Source organism: Danaus plexippus, chromosome 14, assembly GCF_018135715.1.
Source record: "Danaus plexippus chromosome 14, MEX_DaPlex, whole genome shotgun sequence".
NCBI classification, from domain to species: Eukaryota; Metazoa; Arthropoda; class Insecta; order Lepidoptera; family Nymphalidae; genus Danaus; species Danaus plexippus.
The window spans coordinates 1,540,220-1,567,819 of NC_083546.1; the positions used below are offsets into that span (position 1 = coordinate 1,540,220).

The 27,600-nt window shown below is 28.5% G+C and overlaps 1 protein-coding gene across 2 annotated transcripts in view; it reads right to left on the reverse strand.

Annotated features, from left to right (window-relative positions):
• Positions 1-26,923, reverse strand: part of LOC116769832 (serine proteinase stubble) — a 52,026-nt gene extending 25,103 nt beyond the window's left edge. For both annotated transcript variants that reach the window (XM_032661027.2, XM_032661026.2), the window contains exons 1-2: positions 26,843-26,923; positions 20,030-20,096 (exon numbers count right to left, since the gene is read on the reverse strand). In XM_032661027.2, the coding sequence (XP_032516918.2) occupies positions 20,030-20,051 (22 nt within the window). In that variant the 5' untranslated portion in view covers positions 20,052-20,096; positions 26,843-26,923. The remainder of the gene's footprint in view (positions 1-20,029; positions 20,097-26,842) is intronic.
• Positions 26,924-27,600: the final 677 nt, after the last annotated feature.

Genomic DNA, 27,600 nt, shown 5'->3' on the forward strand with positions numbered 1-27,600 from the left:
GATGTGTTTTCTTCATTTTGGAAACACTTGTCTCATAATAAAATCCTCATAAAAATGTTATATATTCAAAACTAGTACAAGGTAAATTTGTGTTGTTTACAGTATTACTTAATTAAAAATGTAATGCCTATTTAATATCTTTCTAGGTCCTATAATTTTATAAGGTTATTTGAATAGGATTCATAGCCTACAAACATTTATACATACATAGGAAAATAAAAGATAATCTCGCATTTAACACACCGTTCTGTCTTCGGTCTGTAAATCTTTTAGATTTATTCGTTATTCAAGCAAGATTTGCCGTCCCACTTACAATACAAGCGGGCTATTAGTTCGTTGATAAGCTGAACTAGAAATCGCTTGTTTACGTGCTACCTACTGATAAGGGATTTATTTCATAAAACTAGGTCGCAATGGGTGAAAATGTAAAATATTGAGTAACTGACACTACAGTTGCAGTGGATTACGGCTGTCGAGATTTGATTTGAAGAATCAAATACATATGTACCAAAAAAAAACTAGCGTTTGTAAAACGTCAAAGGAAAAATAGGAAATCAACAGAACTTTTCTGTTAAACTTTTCGAACTCTATTTTCCCGTTGACATGATTGAAAATGACGTTTCAGTGGAACCGGCAGGAAATTGTTTTTCGTCAAACAAAACGGCTTCGGGAATTGTGTTTCATACAAACCGGTATTATTTTATATATTTTTATAAATATATCAAGCAAGCAAGAATGTATCTTCTGTATCAATTAAAAGTCTTTAATTTGTAAGGTAATTGTTTTATTTTGGTTTTGATGCAAAATTTAGAGGAAGTATTGCTTAGTTAACTTCGATTTTTCTATGTAAACCCAACTCCATATGCGTGAAAGGTTGTTAAATACTATTTAACCATATCCGTATAATATTTTTAAATTTACACTCATATACATGTGTTGAGAAAAGTGTGTTTGAGAAAATTTCATCACGAAAGTTCAAAATCTCTAAAGCCTTGTTATCCGGAACACGAAGTGAAATGAAGCAAAACTTTTGCCACTTCTAAATTCGAACAATCTCACAACTTGCTTCTACAATTTAATTTCTGCTCAAAAAGTCAACTGTATTTTGTGTATTTAAAAGTTTTTGATGTTATTTTAATGGATGATGTTAAAACGGAAGTAACAGTTTTAATCTGTATGTTAAAGAGCTAACGCGGTTTTAACTCTAGAATAAATGATGCAATAGTGCCTCGCATAACCATTTCAATCTAGCTGAGAAAAGAGTTAAAATAAAAAATATATTCCTACACTTAAACATAGATCTTAATAATGAGGAATGAGGCCTTGATATTAAAAACCTTCGGCGTTAAAGAATTTATCATATCTACGATACTCTCATAACTACGATGTGATTTATTAAGAAACCTGATAGCTATATATCAAACTTGAAAATATACTCGTATTTGTTTCAACGAAGACAAATAGCACAGAACATGCGACTTTCTTGAGATTCGTCATAATATTTTGACAAGACCTCACTTTCTAAGACGAGTGAGTGACGAGTTATCTGCGCTTTCCCAATGTCTGTGTGTGCCCTACTAACAAACTGCACTTTTAGAAAAACATGACTTGCAAGGTTTTTTACCTGCACGTGTCTTTATAGATTATAAACTGTTATATATATTCCATATAAAAACATTATTTTTTTTTTATTTTTTCCAGATTCCATCTAAAGTTGTTTACAAATTAAATTGTATTTAACGAATGAATATTATCTATTAGTTTATATAATTTAATTACATGAATATATTAAGTCTACCAAATAAATGCGTATTCAAAGTCAAATTTTTCATTCACGTTAAAAGTTGCACATTTTCTCAATCTGTTCCTAATTGGAAATGGGACTGCGTTCTATTCAACCCATTTATATCATTCAGGTTTTTCCACTTCTCTTTGTAATTACCAACTTTAAAAAAGTTGCCTCTGTAAACCTTTCACCGGAGGCATTTGTAATTTTAGCTTCATATAGTACGGTTGCAACCAGATATAGATTTAATAGACCGTGTACAGGCTTTGTACAGATTTTTTCATCTCCTCGTCTCTCTTAATAACCAATACGACTTTGCAGCTATTTGAAAGATGTCAAGTGCTTGTTAATTCTATTTAATACAATGTTATAGGTAGCACACATTAAATAATTAATAATATGCAACAACTGAAGTGTTTGTTGGCACGTAGTTGTTAACGAATAAACTGTTTTGAAGATTTGAAATTCCTATGATGTTAATTTATAGCACAGTGATAGTATTGTGAATAACATTAAGTACATAAATTTTAAAGTCTTCTTTTGTGTTTAATAATCACAGATAAATTTAAATTTCCCGACGAAGATTATGATCCATTTTACGTAAAACGTTTTCTACAGAATTTTATTATTAGAAAGTTAATCTTACTAAGTACTATGTTTAGTAAAAGCATATTTTTAGAATTAATTGTTTAGTATTTTCTCTTCTTATATTTGTCGTCTCTGTTTAATATTAAACAAATTTATGTTGATTGAAGATTTTTAAATATATGTATATAGACTTGAAGCAATAGACTGACTATCAATTATTTTTATTAGTGATTGTTAAATAACATTACAATTTAATTGCTACACTAAAATTAAAATTCTATTTGAGCATAGAAGATATTGCCAACGATTTCATGAAAATGCATATAAACACATTTAAACTCGCAATAATAAACCATTTCTATACAAACAAGTTGTATATAAACCAAATAATGTCAGTAGGTTTGTATACATTTGAGATAAACTTTATGTGTGACGGAAACTTTGGATTTAACGTACATTTATGAAGAAAAATGATGGCATATAGATCGAACGAAAGTTTATTAGAAAAATGTTAATAATATTCATATATATAAGTTTTAAAACGTTTCAAATGATGTATTTATTTCTAAACTTACTCAGAATTTCAATATCATTAAAAAATATTACACATAAAACAGCAAAACAAAATAGTTCGGCTACATATTCTATTATTTCTTTAATAAAATACGTAATTTTATTAGTGCTTGGAACCTTTTTTGGAGATTTAAGAAATAGTTATCCATGTTTAATATGGAACATAATTAATAAATATTTTCTAAAATCGACTTTTAACCTACTTTTTAAAACGAAGTTTCCCAGTATAAGCGCTCATTTTTTCTCAATATGACCTCTTAAGAAAATCATGATATGTATAATTAATTAATGTTAGCGCCATCTAGTTCCAACATGACCTAAAGTTTTAATATTTACCATTTATTAAAATGTTAACTTTATAATTAACTAACAAACTTGATATAAAGCTGCTGCATTGAACAGAAATAAAATGAATATTTTTTTTGTTTAGTTATATTTTACAAACAGAAATAAAATGAATATATATATATATATTTTGTTTAGATGTATTTCATTAAAAAATATTGTGAGGGTAGATATAATTTCTCTTTGAGTGGCATTATTATGAAGGTATGTATAAGGTTTGGCAAATTAGTTCGGCCTTGGTTTGTTTTGTTCGTGATTACAAAAATTAAATGGATATATCATACAACTTTAATTCGGATAGCTAGTAATGTATGAAAAATAAGTGACTATTTTTATTAGTGGTATTAAGAAATATTGCTGACATGTTTGTTATATAAACTATTAATTTGTTCTCAATCTATGTATATATATATATGTATATTGATTGCTGATTATAAATAAAAGGAATTATACATTGTGTAATAAATATTAAAACGCGATGAAAGTTTTGTCGTTGTATAATGTATCTCACATAAAATGTAAATTACTCCGAGTAACGCTAACGTTGAAATTAAGCAACGTGCCTTTGTTCTTTGTTTCCACATTACTTAAGATTTGTTTTATTGTACTTTGAGTCATCTTAAACATGTTTAGGAAGTTTTGGGTTATGATTTATATTACAAATATCAAGTAAATGGAAGATTTTGAACGTATTACGTATTTGAATTTAATTTTGTATAAAATTATTCAACTCATTTTGATGAAAATTTGAGTTTGTTTTAGATATGCATAATGTCAAGAAACTTGACAGCAAAAATTTTAAAATTCTAAAATTTTAAACTAAAATTATTCACTCTTCGATCTATGAAATGATGGCAAACTGTGAACACATTTATTTTGTTACATAACATAGCAAAAACAAAATTATTAGTATTGTTTTTATTTATTATTCTTAAAGTCAAATTATATCCCGCTTATTACATGGTAGGACATCAAACTACTACTTGTTGTAAATTTATGGATCGTATAATACTTAAAACTACATAAATAAATATATTAATTCGTTAAACGGAAAGTTAGAGTCACAATGACGTTGATTAAAGTTTTAAAATCTAATGCTATTTAGAAGAAATTTACGAAATATCTCAATTCAATACAAAAATTGCTGAATACAGTCTAGTATAGTCTAGTCTGGTCTGGTCTAAGCGGATGTTGGCGTTTTGATACAGAAGAAATAAATCTGAAATGGAATATATCAGCTCAATATTTATGTATTCGTTCGCGTGTTTATGATCACAGTTTATTTGTATTTATTACGTATGTATTTCCTATAAACAGTTTTATTGTAAGCAAATTCTGTTTACGTTAGGATAATATTAACAGATCCTTGCTTCGTCTCTCTTATTTTAGACATAATTCTACAAATATAACTGATACATGACTCAAGTGTTTATACTTTCCATTATTTAGTGTGTAATGAATAGTCAATATACCAACAAGATCTTTTTATCACAAAAACAACAATCCTTATTAAAAAAAAAATTGTTACAAATAAACCGAACTAAATTAAATTTTAATTTTTCACCTCCTGAACAATTTATTGTTTGTTTACTCTAAACTTTATAATGAAACTCTTTTGTAGAAACCAATTGTATGTTTGTTTATTACTTTTTCACTCAAAAACTATTAAAACATATTGAAATATCATTCTGTATCTAAAAAATCAGAACTATTGTGTATAAGCATACTTTTTGTCAAAATAAATGCGAAAAAAACACCGAGGTGTGAAATCTTGTACGAAGTAATTTTGATATATTTTCGAACGACATATAAAGGAATGTGCAATAATATATTGTCATGGAAATAATGCTTCTACTTAGAATATATCGATGTATATTAGTTTATATAAATTTATATAAAGCAATAAGCAGTAAAGCAGGGCGTAAATATATTCATCATTGTACGGAATATATCGTTTATCGATGGGATCGAACTATTCTCCCCTTCCATATCTTATCGATACGCAAAATCCCAGTTTAGGGAAAATCCACTATCGTCATAAATCCTTATGATTTCTTTGATACAATATTAAACTTATTCTAGCATGTTCCGTGTTAGCATTTACATGTCATTCATAATCACATTATATATAACGCCGTGCATACAACAAAACTTCATTAGATATAATGTTTTTTTGCCACCAGTACGTACAGTTAGCGCATTAAAATGATGTACAAAGGAATTATTTATTTTTATTTTGTTGTTGTTAAAAATTTAATTTTAACAGCTTACTTCGTTCAAATATTTAACAATGCCAACAACACGAACTATCGCAATTACAATGACATTTAGTTTATTATATAATAAATATTATTAAATTTAAATTTCACATTTTAGGAACTTTAAATTTCTTGTGTTTGTTACCGAAAACAAAAGGTTATTTTTTTAACAGATGAGACTTTTCTTAAATATATATTTTTTTTGCAATTAATGAAAAGTATATCCTATTAAAAATATATATACAAGATCGAAACCACTATATATGTTAATTGATAAATTCAATTAATTAAAAATATTATGCGAAGCTAATATGCAAATTAGCAAAAATTATATTATTCAGTTGCCGAATCTCACGAGTTAATTATGAAAGCAAATTTTCGTAACGAAGAGCTTTAGCTTTTATTACTATTTTATATTTTTATCTCAATGATTTTGAATTGTTTTTATAAATAATTTTATTGTTCAAGTAAACTTTCCTCTAAGTTCCATTAAGTTTAATTAAATAAATTGGAAAATTATATATCTGCTATCAATGTGTTTATTTTCTTATATTTATATGAACTATAAGTAAGTATTAAGTTAACTATTAACTTCAAACTCTTGCTCTGACCTTGTTTTCTAAAATCCTATTTTATAAGCCTTGTGTGAGATCCCAATAATAATCATGATTTTTTTTAAATCTTAAATCAGTATAAAATTTTAACGAACAAAATAAAACATTTTGTATTGTGCTATTTTTAAAATAGTTTTTTTTATAATCTTGATCTCATTATACTTATTTATTCAGACAAATAAAATGTTATATAAATAAATAGTTTTTGCATATGTAAATTTTTTTATAACAATTGTTTTGGGATTGCTATTAATTGATATAAATATTCAGGAAACACTACACTAACTTATCGTTAATGTTCTTTATTACAAAAAAAAATTAAAATGTAATAAGAGTCGTCATTTCACAATTTCTAAGAAGAAAACAAATCTCAAAATCATCTCAAATAAATAATTCTGTCATGGGTAATGTTTACGGGATAAAAATGCAGACATGCGTGAATATGCGAGTTTTAATTCGTTCATTCTTATAGATAACAGTTATAATATAATTATATGTTAACATGAACTTATCTCGCTAATGTCAGTGTGTCAGTTTGTATACAACGCTTAGACAATGACTTAGACAGAGACAGAGAAAGATTTTACACCCAACGATCAGTGAGTGATACGACACGATCTTAAGAGCAGGATCGCTAACAAAATATTAATATAAAGTTTCAAAATTATATATTTTAAACATATATTATCAGACAATGATTGTAATGCACGTAATATCCGCTTAGATATCAATTTGTTGAACACTAAGAATCGTTAAATATAAAACCACGTGCCATTCTATTATGACAAACGTTGGATCAGATGTATTGTGTGTCATATTTAGTAACATTCACTTATAAAGTTGAATCAAAATGACATCGTTAAACGCCTCCGCTCGCGAAATTACGGTCACCTAAAATCACTTCACGTCCAATATAGTTAATTAAAGCCTCAACAAAAATTATCCTGATATCTGTTAAGCAAATAATAATTTTATTATGACCTTGCAATATTGTTCTAATAAAATACGTAGCTTGGAAGGCTTAAATGGGACAAAGCGTAAACAATTTTATGTTAGAAATATGCACGTGACACTATTCACCTTTTGAAGAACCTCAGAGACCATCGCCCATTTAATAGAAGGCATTTGTTTATGGTCATTTTACCTTAAATTCACGATACTTTTCCTTGTCTTTATTCGAAATACACTTTCGATTTAATGGAAAAAATACTTTAAACTAATGGCAATAAAACTTGTATTATCTTGATTAGAAATGTGATGTAATGAAAATCTATATTATTTCTTTTACAATATTTAATACCAATAAAGTTAAACAGCTTTTTTCTTACGCCGAAGATAAAATGATTTACCGTTAAATTTATTATAATGTTCGTTAAACGTTTTATTGCATCTTGAAATCGATTTAAGCAGACCAATCGTATATAACGAGGTACGGTGGCTCCAGTTTTATTTGTTTTAAAGTAATTTAGGATTTGAATTGAAGATTTTAGGAGTCAAAATTGGATGCATTGATTTAAGAATATGGTTTAGCCGATGAAACAACGTCCCCTAATGAAAATTAAATCGATTTAACACGACAGATGCTAAACTAAGGTTCCGTGTCATTTTCTTAAATAATTTTTTATATTAACATACGTGATAATTCATGTGTATATTTTTGTATAACATTAAAAACATTCACTTTTTCGTATTAAATCATATATTTTTATAATAATTTATATAAAACTAATTATTTGACACTATGGTAAATTCTTCAATCATTTGGAACCCTAAAAATTAAATCGGATTGAACGTTGATCGGATTTAGAGCGCTCTAGATTCTCAAAGGCCCACTTCGTTTGCCAACAAATTGTTGTAATGCATACATATTGTGAATAGGAAATACATTTTGAATAGTTCCGACAGTTATAGGAAATAACTAACACAAACAATATTGCTTAAAATTTTGCTTGTTAATTTACCGCTTAAACATTTTTTATTTAATTGACAACCGCGTGATATTTCTTCTTGCTGTCCATTATTTAATTAATATTCAATTATCAAATAGTGTAAAGAATTCCCTTAATTTTTTTTAAATAAAAACACCCAAAAACCTCACTAATAGAAACATTTACAAATATATAACAATATATAATTACACGGAACAGTTTTCTTTATGGTTCCCTTTCCTTCACAACGATAACACCGAGATAATGGAAGGTTTCGTTGACTTAAAAGTCGACTGTACATTTTCATACAGTTAGTGATCCGTTGTTTATAATAGTTATGAACTATATTCTATCGTTGAAGTTAAATCCATGAAAATGGTCGTCGGTCGTGAAAGCTCGTGAAGAATCGTGAAAATTCTAAAACTATTTCAATTACACCATAAAAAAATTCGTGACAAACTGAAGCTTTCACAGAAATAGAATGTGACATCGTGAAAGTAATACAATAGAAAAATATTAAGGCAAAAATTTGAATGGCTTCGATTTGTATTTTACGAGAACCTCTATTTCAATGCTAACAAAATACGGTCCGGCGCGTCAGAGATAACAGTTTGCTTTTCTAATGATAAAATATGCAGTCGTAAATAAGCCTCCACTAACATTATATATTATGCATTGAAGGTTTACTCGCTTTCAAGAATTGAATCGCATCGGCGTGTATCGCTCGTAAAAAGTTATATCGTTCGTGTTGATTCAAATTCGCTATAAGGTATTGAAATATGAATCGAATAAGAGTTTTACTATAACATTATACTATATTATACTTTATATTGATGTATTTTAATGTAAACCATGACTTATTGATATAGATTTCTGTATGGATTTTTTAAGTTCAAGTAAAACCCGAGGGCGATACATGAGCAATAAATCGTAAGAGCTCAAAACGAGATGGCAAATAAAACAAACCATTTGGCACTTTACCATGAAATGGAGATTGTAATCTCTGAGCACAGTAACGTGGTACCTCGGCTCGTACCTTATCAGATACGCTACTCGTCAGATGCCAGTGATATACACACGACCGAGCTATCAAAACGACCGCTGCGTTAAATTATATATACAAATTTAATGTCAACTAATACATGAATAATAACGAAGGCTTTTATTGTAAATAAAGGATAGTACTGCTACTATTATTTAATTTAAACACGTATCATGTTTTTTATACAATATATAGTTTAATATTAAATACACTTTTATAGTGTCATTACAAGATAATGGTATTGTTAATTTTGTTACGTGAAACTAATATTTTTGGTATATACTACGCTTGATTTATTTTTTGTTACAACTACATACTTCCGACGTTTCGGTTGCTGAAGAGTATCAGACAAATATAGTTTCATTTAAATTAATAAAACTCGCGAGAGCCTTCGATTAGTCTCATTATAAGTTGGTTAGGTATATGAATACGTGTATAGATACGATTTTTAAGAAACTATTATTTAAATGACTAATAGTTAGCATATAATTTCGCTTATACTGTAAGCAAGGAAGCCGCTATGCCAGTCGTACGGCACATTTACTTACTTTCCCAACAGCTTTGTCTACACGATGATTATGCTTGTTATGTCACAAGAAAATATGAGAAATAACTATTTACGTTTTTATACCAAATAAGTCATTTACAAAATTACTATATTAATTGAGATAATTAAATAATCTCGTTTAGCTATTAAAATCATTTTATTTAGGTAAACTATTCTCACTCGTCATTACCTAATTTATAGAAACAATAGCAGTAAATAATACAATATATTAATCATTAAATCTAAAACTGGCTTATGGCGTACAATCAAATACATCGTAATGATAAAGCTGGAATGATAAGCATATTTGTTACTTTGACGGATGTTTTGCAATTTTACCTTCACGTTCAAAATCACTAAATATAACTTACTATAATAACTCAATAACTGTTTGCAGGTTTAAACGATAAAGGGAAAAAGGTTTTTTTTTGCGAATTTTTTTTTACGTATATTGTATTTCTATAAGTTTTTACGTATATATTTCTATAATTGTTGGCTCTGATTATCATAACTCATGAATACGACTGAATTATCTCTTGGAGTTACCGATTAACTGTTTTTAACAGCTCTTGCTATTAACACATACCTTATTAAGACATAGACAATCTATTTTTTATATGTGTCTGCCATATTTTTTATCGAACATAAATTTTAGAACGGCTGTACATTTTTTAGTATTACTATCAATTAATTTGATGATTTATGCATAGCCTTTATAACACTTTGTGACAACAATTGAAAGCTAGTTTCAACTATTAACGGAGGCTTGAGACACTCGACCCTCAATACAAGCTGGCTCAAGAGGTAAACAAACAATAAGAAACGTATAGCTTTCTAATTGTTCCGTTAAGTGCTAATACTATATAAATATAGGAAAGAATATACTTAAAAGGATACAACAGAATCTTCGTTATGTATCAAATGACTTAGGAACAAACCAACAACAACCAGATGTTACCAAAACGATTTATTGTTAAGAAAAACTAAAGCGTTCTTTAATAAAATATCACCCAGTATAAGAAAATGAAAAGATAAAGGAAACGAAAACAAATATTAATGAATTATATCTGTTAAGTGATATTTTAATATAAATGTTATAAAGAAGTTTGTAAGGATGAACTACATTATGCTTTGAAATAACAAGAAACGTTTGTGTGAAAATTTATAGTAAAATTACTTATAAAAACGACAGAGACTACTACTTTTATTGAAGACATAAAATCCGCAAACGCTAGAGGACTATCAGACAGCATGTATTTCAATTTATGCAGCGTGTACACTATTTCCAAACAGAATCCTAATTCTTAATAAATCACCAATATGTGAATATTCAAAATTTATTCTTACATATATGTATTACGATACAAGGAAGGTCATGTTGTCGCAAATTCCTAGTAACCATTATACGCCATTAAGTAAAAGACAACCTCAAGAAACAAGAATCAATTTAAACTCAACATATCATTAAGTTAGTAAGTAATCCGTCTAGTTCCATCAACTTGTCAATCTAGAAGCAGCCTGACATTAAGACGTCCCACAGTTATTAATTTCTTAAGCCGTTTCACACTATACAACAAACTGCACGTAAATATATATTGTATGTTAAAATAATGATTAAATATTTAATTTCCTCTTATAATCGATATAATTTTTAATGATTTATACATTCATAACATATATTTACAACGAACATTAACACAATAAGTCAAACAATTAAAAGATGCTAAGGTTTATTTGAAAATAAATGTTGTATGAACAGACGCCAGTGAATCAGATTAAATTAAATATTTACATATTAATTAACAATATGTATAACAAACCTGCTCCCACGTCAAAGATCTCATCAATAATTAACCGAGTTTCTATCTAGTAGGATTAAGTGATGAAGCAAATATTAAACAATTTGCATTTAAATTGATATAACTACAAAGGAACAAATAAGAACTGGATTTCTTCACTAAAATCAATTAAGTCGGGCGCGAAACGTTACAATATATCTGCCATTGAAATGTCACCATTGTGTCCACTGACTTGCGTTATTAAGTTATCAGAAAGAGATCGCATTAGGCCGGTTCTGTTGATTGTATTGGAAAGCGTTGAGCTCCTTACAACTATTACATGATTAACTATCAATTATAAATATTTTTTTAACTAAAACAACAACATTATTTAGCATTCGGACAAAATAATATAATGGTTTTCATAGCTTTTTATGTTATGATATCATAGAATGTTAATTACAATTTGTGTTCCACACAAACAACGGACATGAAATAGAGAAATATGAAATATGTACAGTCATTATCGATTCCAAGAAGAGAGAAATTCCTCCCTCTTTATATTCCTCGTTAGTGACATTTCTTAAGTAATAATTCAGTGCACTAATGTTTGATACCACAATGATATTTATTAAGGTCGAGCGACCGTTAACTTGACAGAGAGTAAAGGTTACGATTACATGATTATATAAAGTTACATATTGGTGTGGGAAGTACTTGAACTACATCTGGGCAGCCTACCGTATGTGAATACCATAAGATAGATTTGTATTGTGACAACAAAATGGGTAATGATCTTATATCAGCCTCTCTTGTGGAAAAAAGGCTACGTAACTTCGGATTAACGAAAGAAATAAAGTTATAGACCACAGTAAAAAGCAAAGACAGTTAGTGAATGATAAAATTATGATTCAAATAAAATTAATTGGAAATTAAAGTGGCTCTATAGTAGCACTTGAATGGAATCATAGTCTTAGATAAAAAAACAATAGTGACAGCTGAAATTTAGCGTCTTTAAAATTATTACATACTTCAACTACACCTTGTACTTTTAAATGTAAAAAAAAAAAAATTCTATACTTAAAGGAAATTAAGTATAATAACACTCCTTCCAATCATATTTGTGAATGAGTTCAACCAGTAAGCTTTACACTTTATACGAGGTGTTACCCGTGTGAGAAGACTTATGAATGAAAAACTGGAAATGTTCTATGTATATGTAAATTGATGACACGAACTTGTCGTAAGCACACAGTTTTTAAATCCCTTCCTAACAGCAACTATATTATAAAAATAAAATCGAATATTTCGCACGTTTCAAAATAAGCTAGCACTTAAATCATCCGGAGATTCCAATAAGTTGTGAATCATTGAAGGACTCACGGATCCGGTGATCATATTTACATAGTTACAAAACACATCGCAATCCCTCGTGAATCAGAAACTCATCGGTATCCTTTGTGTCGTAAGGGTTTATATTGGAAACGGAATTGAGTCCCATTTGGTTGCACAGTTCAATTCCATTACAGTATTATGAAAAGGTAAACTTATATTATATTCTCCTTTTATTTTAATTTATTTGAAATTTGAATGGTATAATTACTTTTTTTAAATAATATATGTATGTGTATTAAGTAACAATTATGTATAATAAATTCCTTAACCATCAAATAGTTATGGATCATAAAATTCAAATAAAATTTACCGACTTAAATATCTTAAATTCTTATCAGGCAAGTTTCCAATTTATACAAAATCTTACTAGCTGTTCTTCAACGAAAAATGAACACATCAATTAATTGTCCAAATTTGTTATAAAAACAGAAATCGCTATAAAAATATTAAAACGCATACCTATATATCATGTTATCAAACTCGTTCACATAATAAAATATTCAGCGGCACATTACGTAACGTCTCCAATATTTTCAATTCACTTCAACTTGGAAATATCACTTTGATATAGAATTTTCCGATACAAACACTTTTATAAGATAAACTCGATCTTATAACGCAATGTAATTTTACAATACAAAGTAGAACTAGGTATATTTATACATTAAATAAAAGTGATAGATAAGATCATGTCATAGAATTAATTATTAATGGATTTAAATATTTAATTCGTATGTTTTTTTATAATATTCTCGACGCTATGTGTATAAATAAATATTTACGATACGCGCTAATTATAATTTTGCCAGAAGCCAGAACATTGACAGAGCCTGCGTTGGACGCAATCAAATTAATTTAAACCTGATAATTCAACACTCGTTTTCTAATATGAAATGACACTCCCAAAATCTATTTAATATAAATCGGCTAGCGTCAAATTTTATAGCGTCAATATATCAAATTCAACTTCGAAGACAAGCTAATTACTATGCGGTCTATATTTAAGCAAAATCTGCATTAACTTAAATACTTTTTCAAATAAATCAATCGATCTATGTGATTGGTCAGTTTTTATCCATAGATCATGTGTGTTTGCGTATAAACTACTTATTATGAATAAAAGTAAAAGTACTAAACGAGGGAATTTGACAAGCCATAGTGTTAAATGTAAACACGAGACGAAAATTTCAAAGCATTCCATAGATTCCTGGTGCCGGTGGTGGCCGCGGGTGCCGGGTCCATCCCAGTGACAGTTGATAACTAAAGTCGAGAAATTGTATTCACATGTTCTATAACTATTTGAAACTTGTAACTATTTGAAACTATAAGTCCAAATAATATTTTTTTTAGACAAATACATATATCTACGAAGTCCTAAAATAAATTAATGAAATTTAAGAAACAAATGTATCTATCAAACTCTTCTTATTCAAAAGTAAAAAACAAAAATAAAACTCTTAAAGCAAAAGAATTAGAAAGAATTGTGTCATTAAAATAAGCCGGTTTATTAAAGATTTCGGAAACTTTGAAAGAATTAGTCACAGAAAGAACTTTATTTAAATATTTGAATTCTTTAAATCTTAATTAAACAAAGAACATTTTTACTTATATATATATATATATATATATATATATATATATATATAAGTATTACTTTCTTTACATTTCAAATATAATAATCTTAAATTTTTTTCCTTAAATAATACGCGAGTTACTCTTAATTTAAATTAATTCTTATGTTTAAATCAATACCACTGTATCAACTAAATAAAACTTTACCTCAATTAGTTAATATGGCAGTTGTAATTTTTATAAAAATTCCCAGTCTATCAGCTATTAAGGATAACAAAAGTGTGATTAACTTGGGTAATTAATAATTTTGTACTTACTAATCTAGTATAGATTAAATACATAACAACATTTAAAAGTATGTTTCTACGTTCAACCAATTCGTAGAAACTACTAAATTGATCAGAAAGCGATAATTTAAAATTCTATTTATTTTCCGAGAAAACCGAAGGCAGACATTCATTACAATGTTGTTATACAAACCGAGTATCTGACACTCATTTTAAAGGTTACCGTCTGAAGCTACCGATAAAATTTACCGATAATATTATATCATAACCAGAACGTAGACCTTATTAAAGGTAACCGCTTTGTGACGCCGTCTAATGAGCAACGTTCTTAATGTTAACTGATTTCTTAGAAACCTTACATTTATATAGAATACGAACATCTTATTCAAAACACTAACACGAACGGCTGTTACCATTAAATAAATAAAAATGATGAAAGCAGTTGCAAAGTGTTTCGCTCTCGTAAAATTGTTCAAATCAATTCCATTTAATTTTTTCTCCGTTGTCATTATAAGCAAATGAGATACAATAAAAACATAACAGTCGCTCACCTCGACTTTCATTGGGAATAACGATATTCTAAACAATGCATATCTTCTTCTTATTCTGATGTGTCGCACAAATTGAACTTCGGTAAGGTAATAAAATTTGACAAAAAGTTACATTGACCTGACCTAGTTCTGATATAATATACTTTAAATCCGTAGATTATGATTTTTATTTCAAGACAAATTATAATTTAAGTTTTTTACAATAATTTATACAAGTTAATCGTCAGTTCAAGGATGAAATGAATATTTCATGTGACGCTATGCTCTTTATATTTGAGAAGCTAACCGCTATCCTGTACAGTGTACGTGACCGTTCGCGACAGTGATATGAACGAAAGTGAAAATGACCTTAAAACATGTATAAATAGCGTCTGTTACGGTTGACAAAAACAAATATTGGACAGTCCAAATAAAACAAGCCGTGTAGAAAGTAGGAAAATTATTTCTTTTTTATAAATTGAAAGATAATGACCAAATAAGCGGTAATAACAGCATACGCGTTTAATTTTTCTAACAATCCGTTCTGATTATAAGTGTACATTTACAAACTTATAAAATATTTAGTCTTAATCACGACTTACCAATCAATGAAATCAACTGACGAGGCGTTGACCTTCAGACACATACATTTCAAGTATACTTAATTATGAATAATAGGTTATATAACTGATTTAAAATAGTGTATGTATTATTTGATTAAAATATTTAATATTATTTAAAATATAATTATGCTGAGAGCATATTCGCTTACGAAACACACTCGCTATATAAATATTGAAAACGTTCTACGTTTACACTGCAACTATGTGATCCAAATATTTACTACGCCTAATACTACCATATTATATACTATTGATTTCATAATTGTAGCATATTTTACAACAACAATAAAGACAAGTCACTTTTACTTTTCTATTTGTCTTATAAAAAGATTTGGTTACTTTAATAAACAGTTATTTTTCATTTAATGTTTTTAATAATTTGTTCGTGTTTCCTCATCCGGATATATGTATGTATATAATAATTTATGTTTGTTATAGTCTGCAATAAGTACCTACTTTTAAACGAGTAACTTTTTATCCCAGCCAGTTCACCGAAACGGGAGCAGAGCGACGAGTAAAAAGTAATTCATAGTGGTTTAAAAATGTTATTTATTCCTTAAAAACTATTTCAAAAACGTATTTTCTGACGAACAAATAGGAATTTAAAAAATGTACGCGAATAGAATTGTTTTAAAAGATACGGTTGTGTCAAAGCTATGCTACTGATGAATGTATTCAAAATTGTGTTGCACGATGAAATTAATATGTAATTTCATTATTATGATGTGGGTACCTAAACATTTTAAATATTAATATATATCTATAACATATTAGAATAATCTCATAAATGTCTGTGCGTTTGTAGATTTGGGTGTACGAGTGGTTACTGCATTATAATTTTACAAATAGTTCCTAGATGTTAATTTTTAAAACCCATTTCTTCGATTGCTTTAATGTGATCTATACTTGTAGTGAATACAAAAGCGATGTTGCAAAGTAAGAAAAATATGAAAATGTCTGCTATTTGATATCCAATGTAATATTAACTATATTGTTATTGTATCTACATTCCTCGATAATATTTGCTATTCTTGCAAGGTCTCTCGGTGGAAAGATATGACGTGAAATTTATTATACATAAAAACAAAACTGAATAAACACTGACTTTACTACAACATGCTAAATTTACAACTAGTATAGTCGAAATAATTTACTTCAATTTAAGAAAAACGAAGGTGAAATTGTTAAAAATTTAATCTTACTTCAATTCAAGTAGTTACGCAACAAGTTGTTCTGTGCATATCCAATGACGCGATTAAATCTATGGAACGTTTTCTGATCGTGATCTGACTAATACTTTAATACGTGACGTCTAATGTAATTAACGTTATCGTTACCTTACATCGTACTTAGGATATCAATTGAAAGCCCTCAAATATTAGTGTGAATGTAATTTTTCAGCCGTCACTTACCAATTTAAGACTTAACTAATATTGCTGTCAATATATTATGTAACTTTGGTTGGAGTATTCACGCAAGTTTAGAAAGAACTGCGAGAAATCATCAGTCTCATTTACAATATAAATAAGATATTGTAATTTTTGTTAATCAATAATTACTCAAAATCTATGAAACCGACTCCAATAAAAAGTTTAAGTGTATAGAATTCACTTTTATAGTCAAAACAATACAGATCTTCCTTTCTTAGGGCCATGTCAGCCGCCGAAGGCATTGCCATCATAAGTGATAGCAAAAAAAATATCATATATATCATATAAGTACCGATGAGATTTACGTCTTCAATAATACATATAGCCGTGCGAAGTGTCGGTGGGTTTTAAGCTAATCTATAAACAGCTCACAGCTGGTCTTTCTAGTGTCAATCAATCCACATCAACATTATAATTGTAAAATAAACAGTGCGTAACCGAGTCGGCTACAATTTAATATATGTTCATTCATTTGAAAGCAAAAAATATATATACAGAGGCTTTTAAAACCGATGTTCTTTTTTCAAACAACGATAATTGTTTTTAATCCATTTGATAAAATTTTTATTATATTTATAGCGTTTTTAAATTCACTCTTGACATTGCGATCTCTAGCTTTTGAACATTTGAGGCCATTAATATGCCATTACTTAACGTTATCAGTGACGGGGAACATAAAATGTTAATTTTTATAACCTCTTCATACATTAAACTCATCTCTTTATCCCATTGCAAGCTATCTTGGATTTCATTATCCAACTTTTATAATTACATCTTAGAGCATATTTCAATAGAATCTTATTTATCTCCAGCGCCTATCTCAGCTCATTGCGATCTCATCTTAGTTTTATTTTGTGTCTAATCACTACGATAGCAACGTCCGGCTTAAACTCTCATTTTGTAATTTGGACCCCACGTCTAAGTATTTAGGACAAAATCTAAAAGAATATGAAAAATATGCGCTTGGGTTTTTAAAATTAAATAGTATTAATATTTAAATGTTTTATATGCAAATCTGTTGCCAAGAAGAAATCTTAGGTAAATGTAGCCGCAAATAAAAAATGATTACATTGGAGTTCAACTTAAGATAATTTCAGTATGACATCAATATAAATAATTAAAACAGATAATAAAAATAAAAGTGAGTAAAACGAGATAAACAACAAAAAAGTTCCGAATACTTAAAACTTGCGTTTGTAAGATCGGGTTTTAAGTAATTATTTAAACTTTTGACGGACAACTGTCACTTGCAAATTAACTTTCTTTTCGATTCATGCCCCTCCTTTTAGATGCTGAAGGAAACGGTTTTTGGGGGAAAAAGTTTTTGTTTTATAAACATGAACATAACAGAACGAATACCTGACTCTTAAGTAAATTACCTCATAAATAATGTGTAAATACTAATTTAATTCGCACTCTGTTGAATAAATATGAAAATTTTAATGCGATTATTCAAATATGAATCTTCAGATAACATCAAACAAAATATTTATCACTACACAAATTAAATGCTCGTGATCCGTTTTAGTGTTTTCAGGTCAAAAACTTAAAAACATTTACATTATGTGTGTATTTAGTGAAAGTATTGTCTCTTTGTCTTGTTTTCTTCACATCCTTTGTGAATTACAAGAAATTTTTATGTTTGGAAATTGGAGATTTGTAAATTGGATTTCTTTCCTTCGATTCCCTTTGTTCGTTGTTTGTTCGGGGACACTTTAATTCTAAAATCACGCAGTTGATTTCATAATGCTTACGTATCAGTTATCTTAAGGAAATTTGAACTCTCTCGCTGTTACGTGTTTTTTTTACTTCAACAGCGACATTAACACTCAATGACTCAAGCCAGATTAAAAAATTCATTTGACATCTGTCAACGTCATTTCTCCTACCACAGATGGATAGAAACGGGTATAATATATAAATTATTAACTCCATTTTTAGATAAAAGCAATTCATCTAATGTTTACGGTTCGACTGTGACAGATATCCCTCTTATGGTTAAAATGAGTAATAATGTGAGCTATAAATTACAGACGTGAACATTCCAATAACTTATCTGTATTGTATTAATCAATTTGTGGTTTTATTCTCTTTTCCACTTTAGTATTGATAGTATTAACGTGGAAATATTTTATATACTCACTATACTTTATATATTAAAAAAATACCAACTAAATTATTTATACAGAAACATAAAATAAAATATTGTGGTGTTAAAATGTGAGCTACTCTAAATATACAGTTCCGTGAAGTGACACTTTTTAAAACCACAATTTTATTTTTCCGCCAACTGAAAGCATGTTTTAGTTTTTTCATTCTGCTTTTATTGACCTATATTTTTATGTTTTAAATTGTTTTTCTATTAAATTTCTTTACTATCTTGTGTTTATGTTCAAAATGTTTAAGTAATAATAGTAAAAATAAAGAGTAAACGCTTAATGTAAATATACAACATCAACTATAAAATTAATTGCAATAAAATGTAATCATATTAATTATACTTAGTAGCATCTGAATAATCGTTACAAACCATTGTGTAGTCCAAAATGAAAATAAATGATCATTGCAATAACATATGTATGCTCACTTTAAGTTCGCATCTTTATCCTTCACACAGAATTTTAATAATTTGTCATTCCTAAATCTCAGTAAATTAGATTATTGAATGAAAAACGGGGAAAGCTTCGTATGTATTGTGCCGATGGTAACATAGAATAAGCACAATGTACTCACCGTGTGCGCGGGCGGCATGCATGTGTCGACCGGCGATTGCCGCGCATCACTTGCAGTGCAAGGCGCCCTGTCGACAGACAGACAGACCACATACATAATAATATAATATAAACATTTACATTGGTGTTGTAATTATGAAATTTCCAAAAAAATTATTCAAAGATAGTCATAATGTCAATACCATGACTATCTTTGTCATAAGGTCTTATATAGATAATTAAATAGGTAAATTTTCATGTCTAAATAAGAAAATAAACTGACCTGCGTTTTATTTCTTAACAAAAATCTATTGATTTTATATAATAATAATATCAATTTTAATCATTTCTATTCTTGAAGTGGAAAGTATTTTTTTATTTTATATGTTGTAAAAATTGCAAGACAATTGACTTTATTCGAAGAGGTGAAGAAACTGGGATACAACATCTGTTTTAAATGAATGAAATAGAAACGACATCAGTTTTGTTGAGCAACATGAACCTGTGCTTAAAAAATAACAACACAACGATACGTTTCGCAAAAGAAAGGAAGTAAAGGAATTAAATATACCTATGATAACTAAACATTCAAAAAGTAATGCTGTGTAATAAAATGTTCAAGAAGTTTTAAAAAACTGAGTTATTTCAATCAAATAAAATATAAGGAAATTTTTGAAGAGGTACATTAAATCGCAACCCAAACTATTCTCTGAACGATAAAAAAACTCCTACTGAGAGAACGACTTTCATTGAAAAAAATAATGACTATTTTATCTTAAGCCCTTCTCCTTTCACAATCAACGTACATTTTAACTTCAAGCTTCCTTTAATAATTAAAAAATTGATATAAACTTAATCATCATCATCATCGCAAGTTATTGCAGACTCGTCGTGGTCATCACGTATCAGTGATCCGTATACATGATGACTTTCTTGGGAAGATAGTTGCAGAGGTTTCCCCTTGCTTTCTGCAGCAATACGTTTTGGGGGCTAGTTAGAACACAAGGCTTGCTGTAGCCTCTTCCTAAATAATATACCTTATAAAACCATAAAGTATGCTAACTTCAGTTATTTTAAAATAGCGCGTTATTAAAGTTTGACTCCATTTCAATTTTTTCGAAGAACTTCTACACGACCCTAATACAAATATTACTCTCCAGGAATACGTGCTGTTTATGAGCAGTGTAGGTATCATTAGCAATTATGTGTTCTGAAAATATGATCTGATGTTTAGAAGTTATATATTAAATCTAATACTATCAGATACGACATATATGTGTGCGCGTGCTTGTGTGTGTGTGTGTGTGTTTCAGTATTAAATTTCTATTGAAATATGGTTATAGAACCTTTATTTATATACCATTACATGTTGATTAGTACTTTTGATTTAAAAGTTTTTTGGACATGAAGATAACCACCAAAAACTTCCAACTATTATAAACAATAGAATAATTAGATAATTTATGAAACAAAATTATCTAAACGCATGAAAATCTCGGCTTCAATTATACTCACTACATACCATTATTTTGGTACAATTTTCTCCGCTTTTTATTTCATATAACGAAATTAAATGACTAGGAAGAGCCAATTGTTTCCGCCAGAGGTGACGTCATCAAGACTAATATGCGAGACAATTTGGAATAGTAAATAAAAACCCCGCAGACGATAAATACATTTTTCCACTTAAGGTAATAAGAGTGATTTGTGTAATTTGTTGGCAGCTACTTATTTTCGCGTAACTGTTCTTAGTAAGGCCAGAACATAGATATAATAATTTTATACTATACATACGTTTGTGATGACTTAATATTAACTTAACATTAGATTAGTTTTAGAATTACTTTTAGTTTGTAACATAATGAAAAGAAAAGATATCTTTGTTTTCGAAGATTTAAGTTTTGAACGTCTTTCTGGATTTTGATTTACATTATTTAGTCTTTGGATGAAAGGGTAATGTATTTATATAATTACTTACTTTCACGTATAATATTAGTAGGCTGTAACAAAATAAAAGTTATGACACATTTAAAGAACGCAAAGATGTGTGTGATCATATATTATATGAATAATTACAATCCTTGTATGAACTATCAATGATGAAAGAGCAACTCTTCTGAATTTATTTAATGTGACGATATTTGAATCTGAATCCGATTTGACAAGCATATAAGAAATAATAAGTGAAAACATGTACTAATAATGTCTCTTCATAAAATCACTTCCCTACTCACAGACAAACCGGAAGACAATCACGCAGACCGTTATATATAAAATCTGTTAACTGATCATTAAAGTCAATCATATAAATATAATTGATGATAATCGCTAACACTTAAAGTTGATTTATCGATAAAGTGTCAGGAGGTTAGCCGGTAATCTGCTGTCATGTATCCCGGGTTAATCAGAAAACCTAGGTTCCCAGAGAAATAGGACAAACACCGTAATGGGTTATGAGTTTCTGTTAAGAAGGTTAGATTAAAATGACCCTGCGGTATGCACTTTCAAAGGAAATAAAACTAACGCTTCATAGGAACATTAAAGAGCGTTGACAATAACAAGCAATTCGCTAATTATCAAAACTGTGTTATTAATTCTGAAAGAATATTTAGGAGCAAAATAAAAGAGAATTTATAAGGATATTATAAAAAAAATAATTTCCATCTTTTTCTATGTGAGCCACAGCAATTATGTATATTATAAACTACTGCTAAATTATAAGCCTTTATCTCGCATTTATAAAAGGTTTTGTATGAAGTCACAGGAACATCGGAATTAGCGGAACATCGTATTATGACAAATCTTCTAACAGGAAGTCTATTTTATTTAATTGCTTGGGTCCATGACCTCTGGCGAGGGTTCAAAAAACTAGCGACTAATGTGCTAACACAGTACGAATAAAAGACGAAACTTTTCGCTCTTATGCTGACTACTGAAGTTCATGCATTAATAGGACTTGTTAAACAAAATATATCCCAAAGTATCGAATCTTTGATAATTATTCATCACTAAATAATAATAGCGGGAACATCGTTAAGTTTTTTAATCCACATCAACGTCACCAAACCAGATAAATTGGAAACTAATTTGAATAAATCGTTAACATTATCGGGATTCATTAAAAACAACTGGAAGAGGTGTATTGGATGTTAAGACGAAAATAGACTGGATTGGAATTTATGCAGAATTAATAGTGATATGTATAACCAATATAATACCTTTATGATCCGATAATATTATCATCTTCTTTGCAGGTAAATACGTATTGTTTGTGTGAATTACGCGATGATCAATCGTCTTAGCTTGTAACAAAATTCGCGCTTAAAAAGGTATTCCTAAAATGGTTTGACCATCTATCACAATATGTCGAAATTACTGAACCGTATAAAAACAAAAAAGGTCCTAGAAAATGAATATTTTTGGTACAAAATGGATTTTAAAATAAATTAGCTTTTTCCTGCTTCCGTAAGATCATAATAGTCACTAAGCAATGATCATTTCTTAAACGTACGTATATCAGCGAACCTTTAATTTATAATAAACTATGACCGTAAAATAACTGTTTATATAAAATGTGAGAAACACTAGAAAAGAATGCAAGTTATTTAAGATATACAAGTCTATAAATAAGATGCCCATTATCTAAAACTACCGACAGTGACATATTCCGTAATAAATTCCATTAATTAATGTTTGTTTTAAGAAAAATCGTTTCATTATTCAAATTTTCATCAGTTCATTCATCAAATACAAAGAGTTTCAAATGAATTACGCGTATCAGAAAACGACGATGGCTTTGTATTTAAAACATTTAATTAAAGCCTTACAAAAACTGAGTATTTCTTTTTCGATATTACGAAAAAATTAATTGAAAAATATTGTGTAACTTAAAAAAATATAAATTCTTTTTATTATAATACTTATATGCATATATATCTCTTAATTGTATACCACACTGTCAATCCATACCCTCTGCTCCAATATTACATGCTTATAGAACCGGTGGTGCGGGTTTTTGCTCCCGGATAAAGCAATCTTTTATCTAAGCCATATCGACGCTGGGTATGAGGTAACAAGTTACATATAAAAAATTCTTCTGTTCAGAAACGACGACGTTCGATCCAGGAATTCATATAGAATCCTAATAAAAAAAATAATAATTAGTTATGGAAAATGTCTAACACTGAAGCCAAATACTTAATCATTAACGCAGAATCATCATTAGGTCAGGATAAATTATTCTTTATAACCTCAGAAACATTACTGGCTTCACCATATCAAAGTCATTAATACGATTTTCTTTTGTGGTTAAAGAGATTGCTGTAAAAAAATTATATCTATTCTATATACAAAAATCGCGGTACACTTCTCAAAGTTTCTGTTCTTGAAAACAAAATATACATTCAAACATCTTATTTCTATGAAAGAAGAAATGTCTATAGACGCATAGAACACAATTTTCTTTTATCTAGTTTTGTCTTTGGGTCTTAAATAGACCGTTTCTGGGTTATTAAATTACAAAATCAGCGATAGAATTATAATATATTTTATTACACCTATTTTAACAGGTTTGAGTACAATGTGAAAAAAAACACTTCGAGATTAAAAATCTTAATTTAATTTCGAAATTCTATGATATTACTTGAAGGACAATATAAGAAATTAAAATTTTTCACCTTTAAATTTATCCAGTTTCATTAAACTCGAGCAATAATCGTTTAAAACTATTCAAGACATAAAACTTCTTGAAAGATCTTTTAAAGTTTAAGTGTAAATAAGAAATGCACCCAAAACAAACCACATAAGGTTAAAATTAGAGTAATGACGTGAGCCAGATATCTTTTAAAGCTAGAGGATTCATTATAAACGAATTATCTAATTGAGAGAATTACGAGAGGGCATTAGTGATTTAAGTTCTGCTTTATATTTGCTACAAAATATTATAAAAATAACACCGAATAAGAACGAAATCAATACTGAAAAAAGGTTTCTAACTCGGCTAATAGTTTAAAAGCTGTTGTAAAAAATTATCTAATAATATGAATTAACATTAATATATTTTTATTATAAAAGCTTTATATATTTTACCACTAACAGGAAGGATAATAAAAAACAAGTCTCACCGGACTCATTACAGAAATAGACCGGCTGATTTATTGTTTAGATGTAGAAAAACTCATTTACCGGCAATTTCTCACGGCGGTTATGATCCCATTATGTTAAAGTGTTAAGCAGGCTCAATGCACGCAATTCATATCGATACATCGAAATAACCTAACTTTAATTATAATATATTATGTTATCTATTCAGGTTGTTAGACAGATATATTGTGATAACAAATTAATGTATTTCAAATTACTAGATGTAATGTAAGAACAAAATCATTCAGTGCAATTTTATCAAAGAAATGAACCGCAATTTAATTTTGCAATTCATTGTGATTCATTACGGCTTAATCATACGTAGTCGTAAAAAATGGGATGCAATTTATCGTAGTTATATTTTCATGAGAGAATATAAAGGGGTCAAATCTTATTTGAAATTTGGTGAAAGATGTAAGATTATGTGTTATTAATTAACTTTATGGGCACTAATTCGAGTGCTCGGGTCGTTGCTACACATTTTGCTGTTAACTCTCACTGGTGAGCCACTAACACACTAGCTATAGGGTTGCCATTGCTAATATAATCTGTATTTGAATTTACTAAGCATTGTCCACACTTTAAGCAATTGTCTTTCTCAAACACAAATGGAATAAATATATATTTTTTAGAATAAAAATAAACACATTATTTAAATGTAATAAGAAACAATAAAATATAATTAAGTCTTCAAGACTTTAAAAAAAAAAAAAACATCTTTTTTATATATTTAATTTACTTAGTAAGTTTTTCTTCCATTATTAAAAAAAGTATAAATCAGTCCTAATGTTAATATTATTAAAAACAAGTCAATTTAAAGCGCATGACAATCCGACCGTCAAATACAGCAACTGTTTTTAATATTCGGCTGAATAAATAAAATTTTAATATCTGTACCACATTTCACAGCTAAAAAATTGCATAACAATGTTTGCATTTACATTTTAAATATTTAGATATCTGTATCATTATAAATTTGTGTACGGACTAAATATTTCAAAATAATGACATTTAGAATATGAAAAAAACTTTGAAACAGAGCTTTGAAATAAAAAATATAATTGCATATGAACGAAGTTTTTACAAACAACGAGCGCTGCTTATTTTGACATTATCTAAAATATAGAATATTCTATTGTTTCTTAAATTTATTATCAATTAAAAAGTATATTTTTACATATATTTCATTATAAATGGTAACCCTATTGCATCTTCAGTAATACGTTCGGGTCTGCTGCATTTTGCATGAATTAGATATTGACTGTTCTATTATTGTGCACTCAATCGTTTTCTTGAATCGTATTCAGCGATCATGCGTTATACGTTTTGAATTACTTGAAACTTATTGCGGACTCGATTCACTTTAATGCCCTAACACCAGCGTCTTCCTATAATAAAAAACGTAATTAAAACTGAGAAATCCAGAACATTTTATGGGTGCCGAGTTATAATTATTAAATTAACGGAATGCGAATTTTATTTATTATAAATAAATTTATCAAAATATAAATAAAGAGATGTTTCTGTCGCGCTCCGTCGATCATGCAGTTTTTCCATGTGACTAAGATTTCTAAATAATTTAAATACTCGCACGGCATCGGCATTCTATATTAAAATGGATTTCGCTCTACTTATGTAATAAATATCATCTTTTATAGAATAACGGTGGTCAAAAATTTTATTTTTCACTTACGTTTTCAATGGCACGGTAACGGAATCCGACACAGAAACATCACTGTCACTCACACACGTGCGTCGCGGACGGGTGCGCGGGCGCAACTGAGTACTGACTACCAACGAAACAACGAGCAGTGATTGCGATTTTTCTTAACATATTAATGTCTTCCGGAATAGTAATTTTTAAACGTTATGCTCCGTATTAAATTGGGGAAAGCCAAAATGTATATCATCTTAATATTTGTATTAATTTTAACCTATCTTTATTATTATCTAAATATGATTTCTATCAAAATCATATCATAAGAGAAGTTGATATTAGAATAAAAATTACATCGACAGAAAGGTTTTTGCAAGTCTTATTAATTAATTATAAAGAAAAAATGTATATTCTTCATTATTTCTGCTGTTATGGCCGTCATAAAAATGAAAGAAAAATACATATAAATAATATTTGGAAACATACTCGTAAACATCAATTCATAAATTTTTATCTTATTTTTATAACCGATCGTTAACATTCGTGTTACATAAGACTTTCTTTAGTTAAACCACTAAATATAATCAACGTCTCCGACCAGTTAGTTATCTTTATTCTTTCCGGTAATTTCAGAATCCATCCCAAACTAAGATTCACTTTTACTAACATGGTTTCACTTCGATTATTTGATTTCTTTATGACGTTATTAAATTAAACAAGTTTGTAATAAAATGATATTTTTCCGGTGTATTAGTAGATTTCTATCGATTTTCTGTAGTCTTTTTCTATTATAG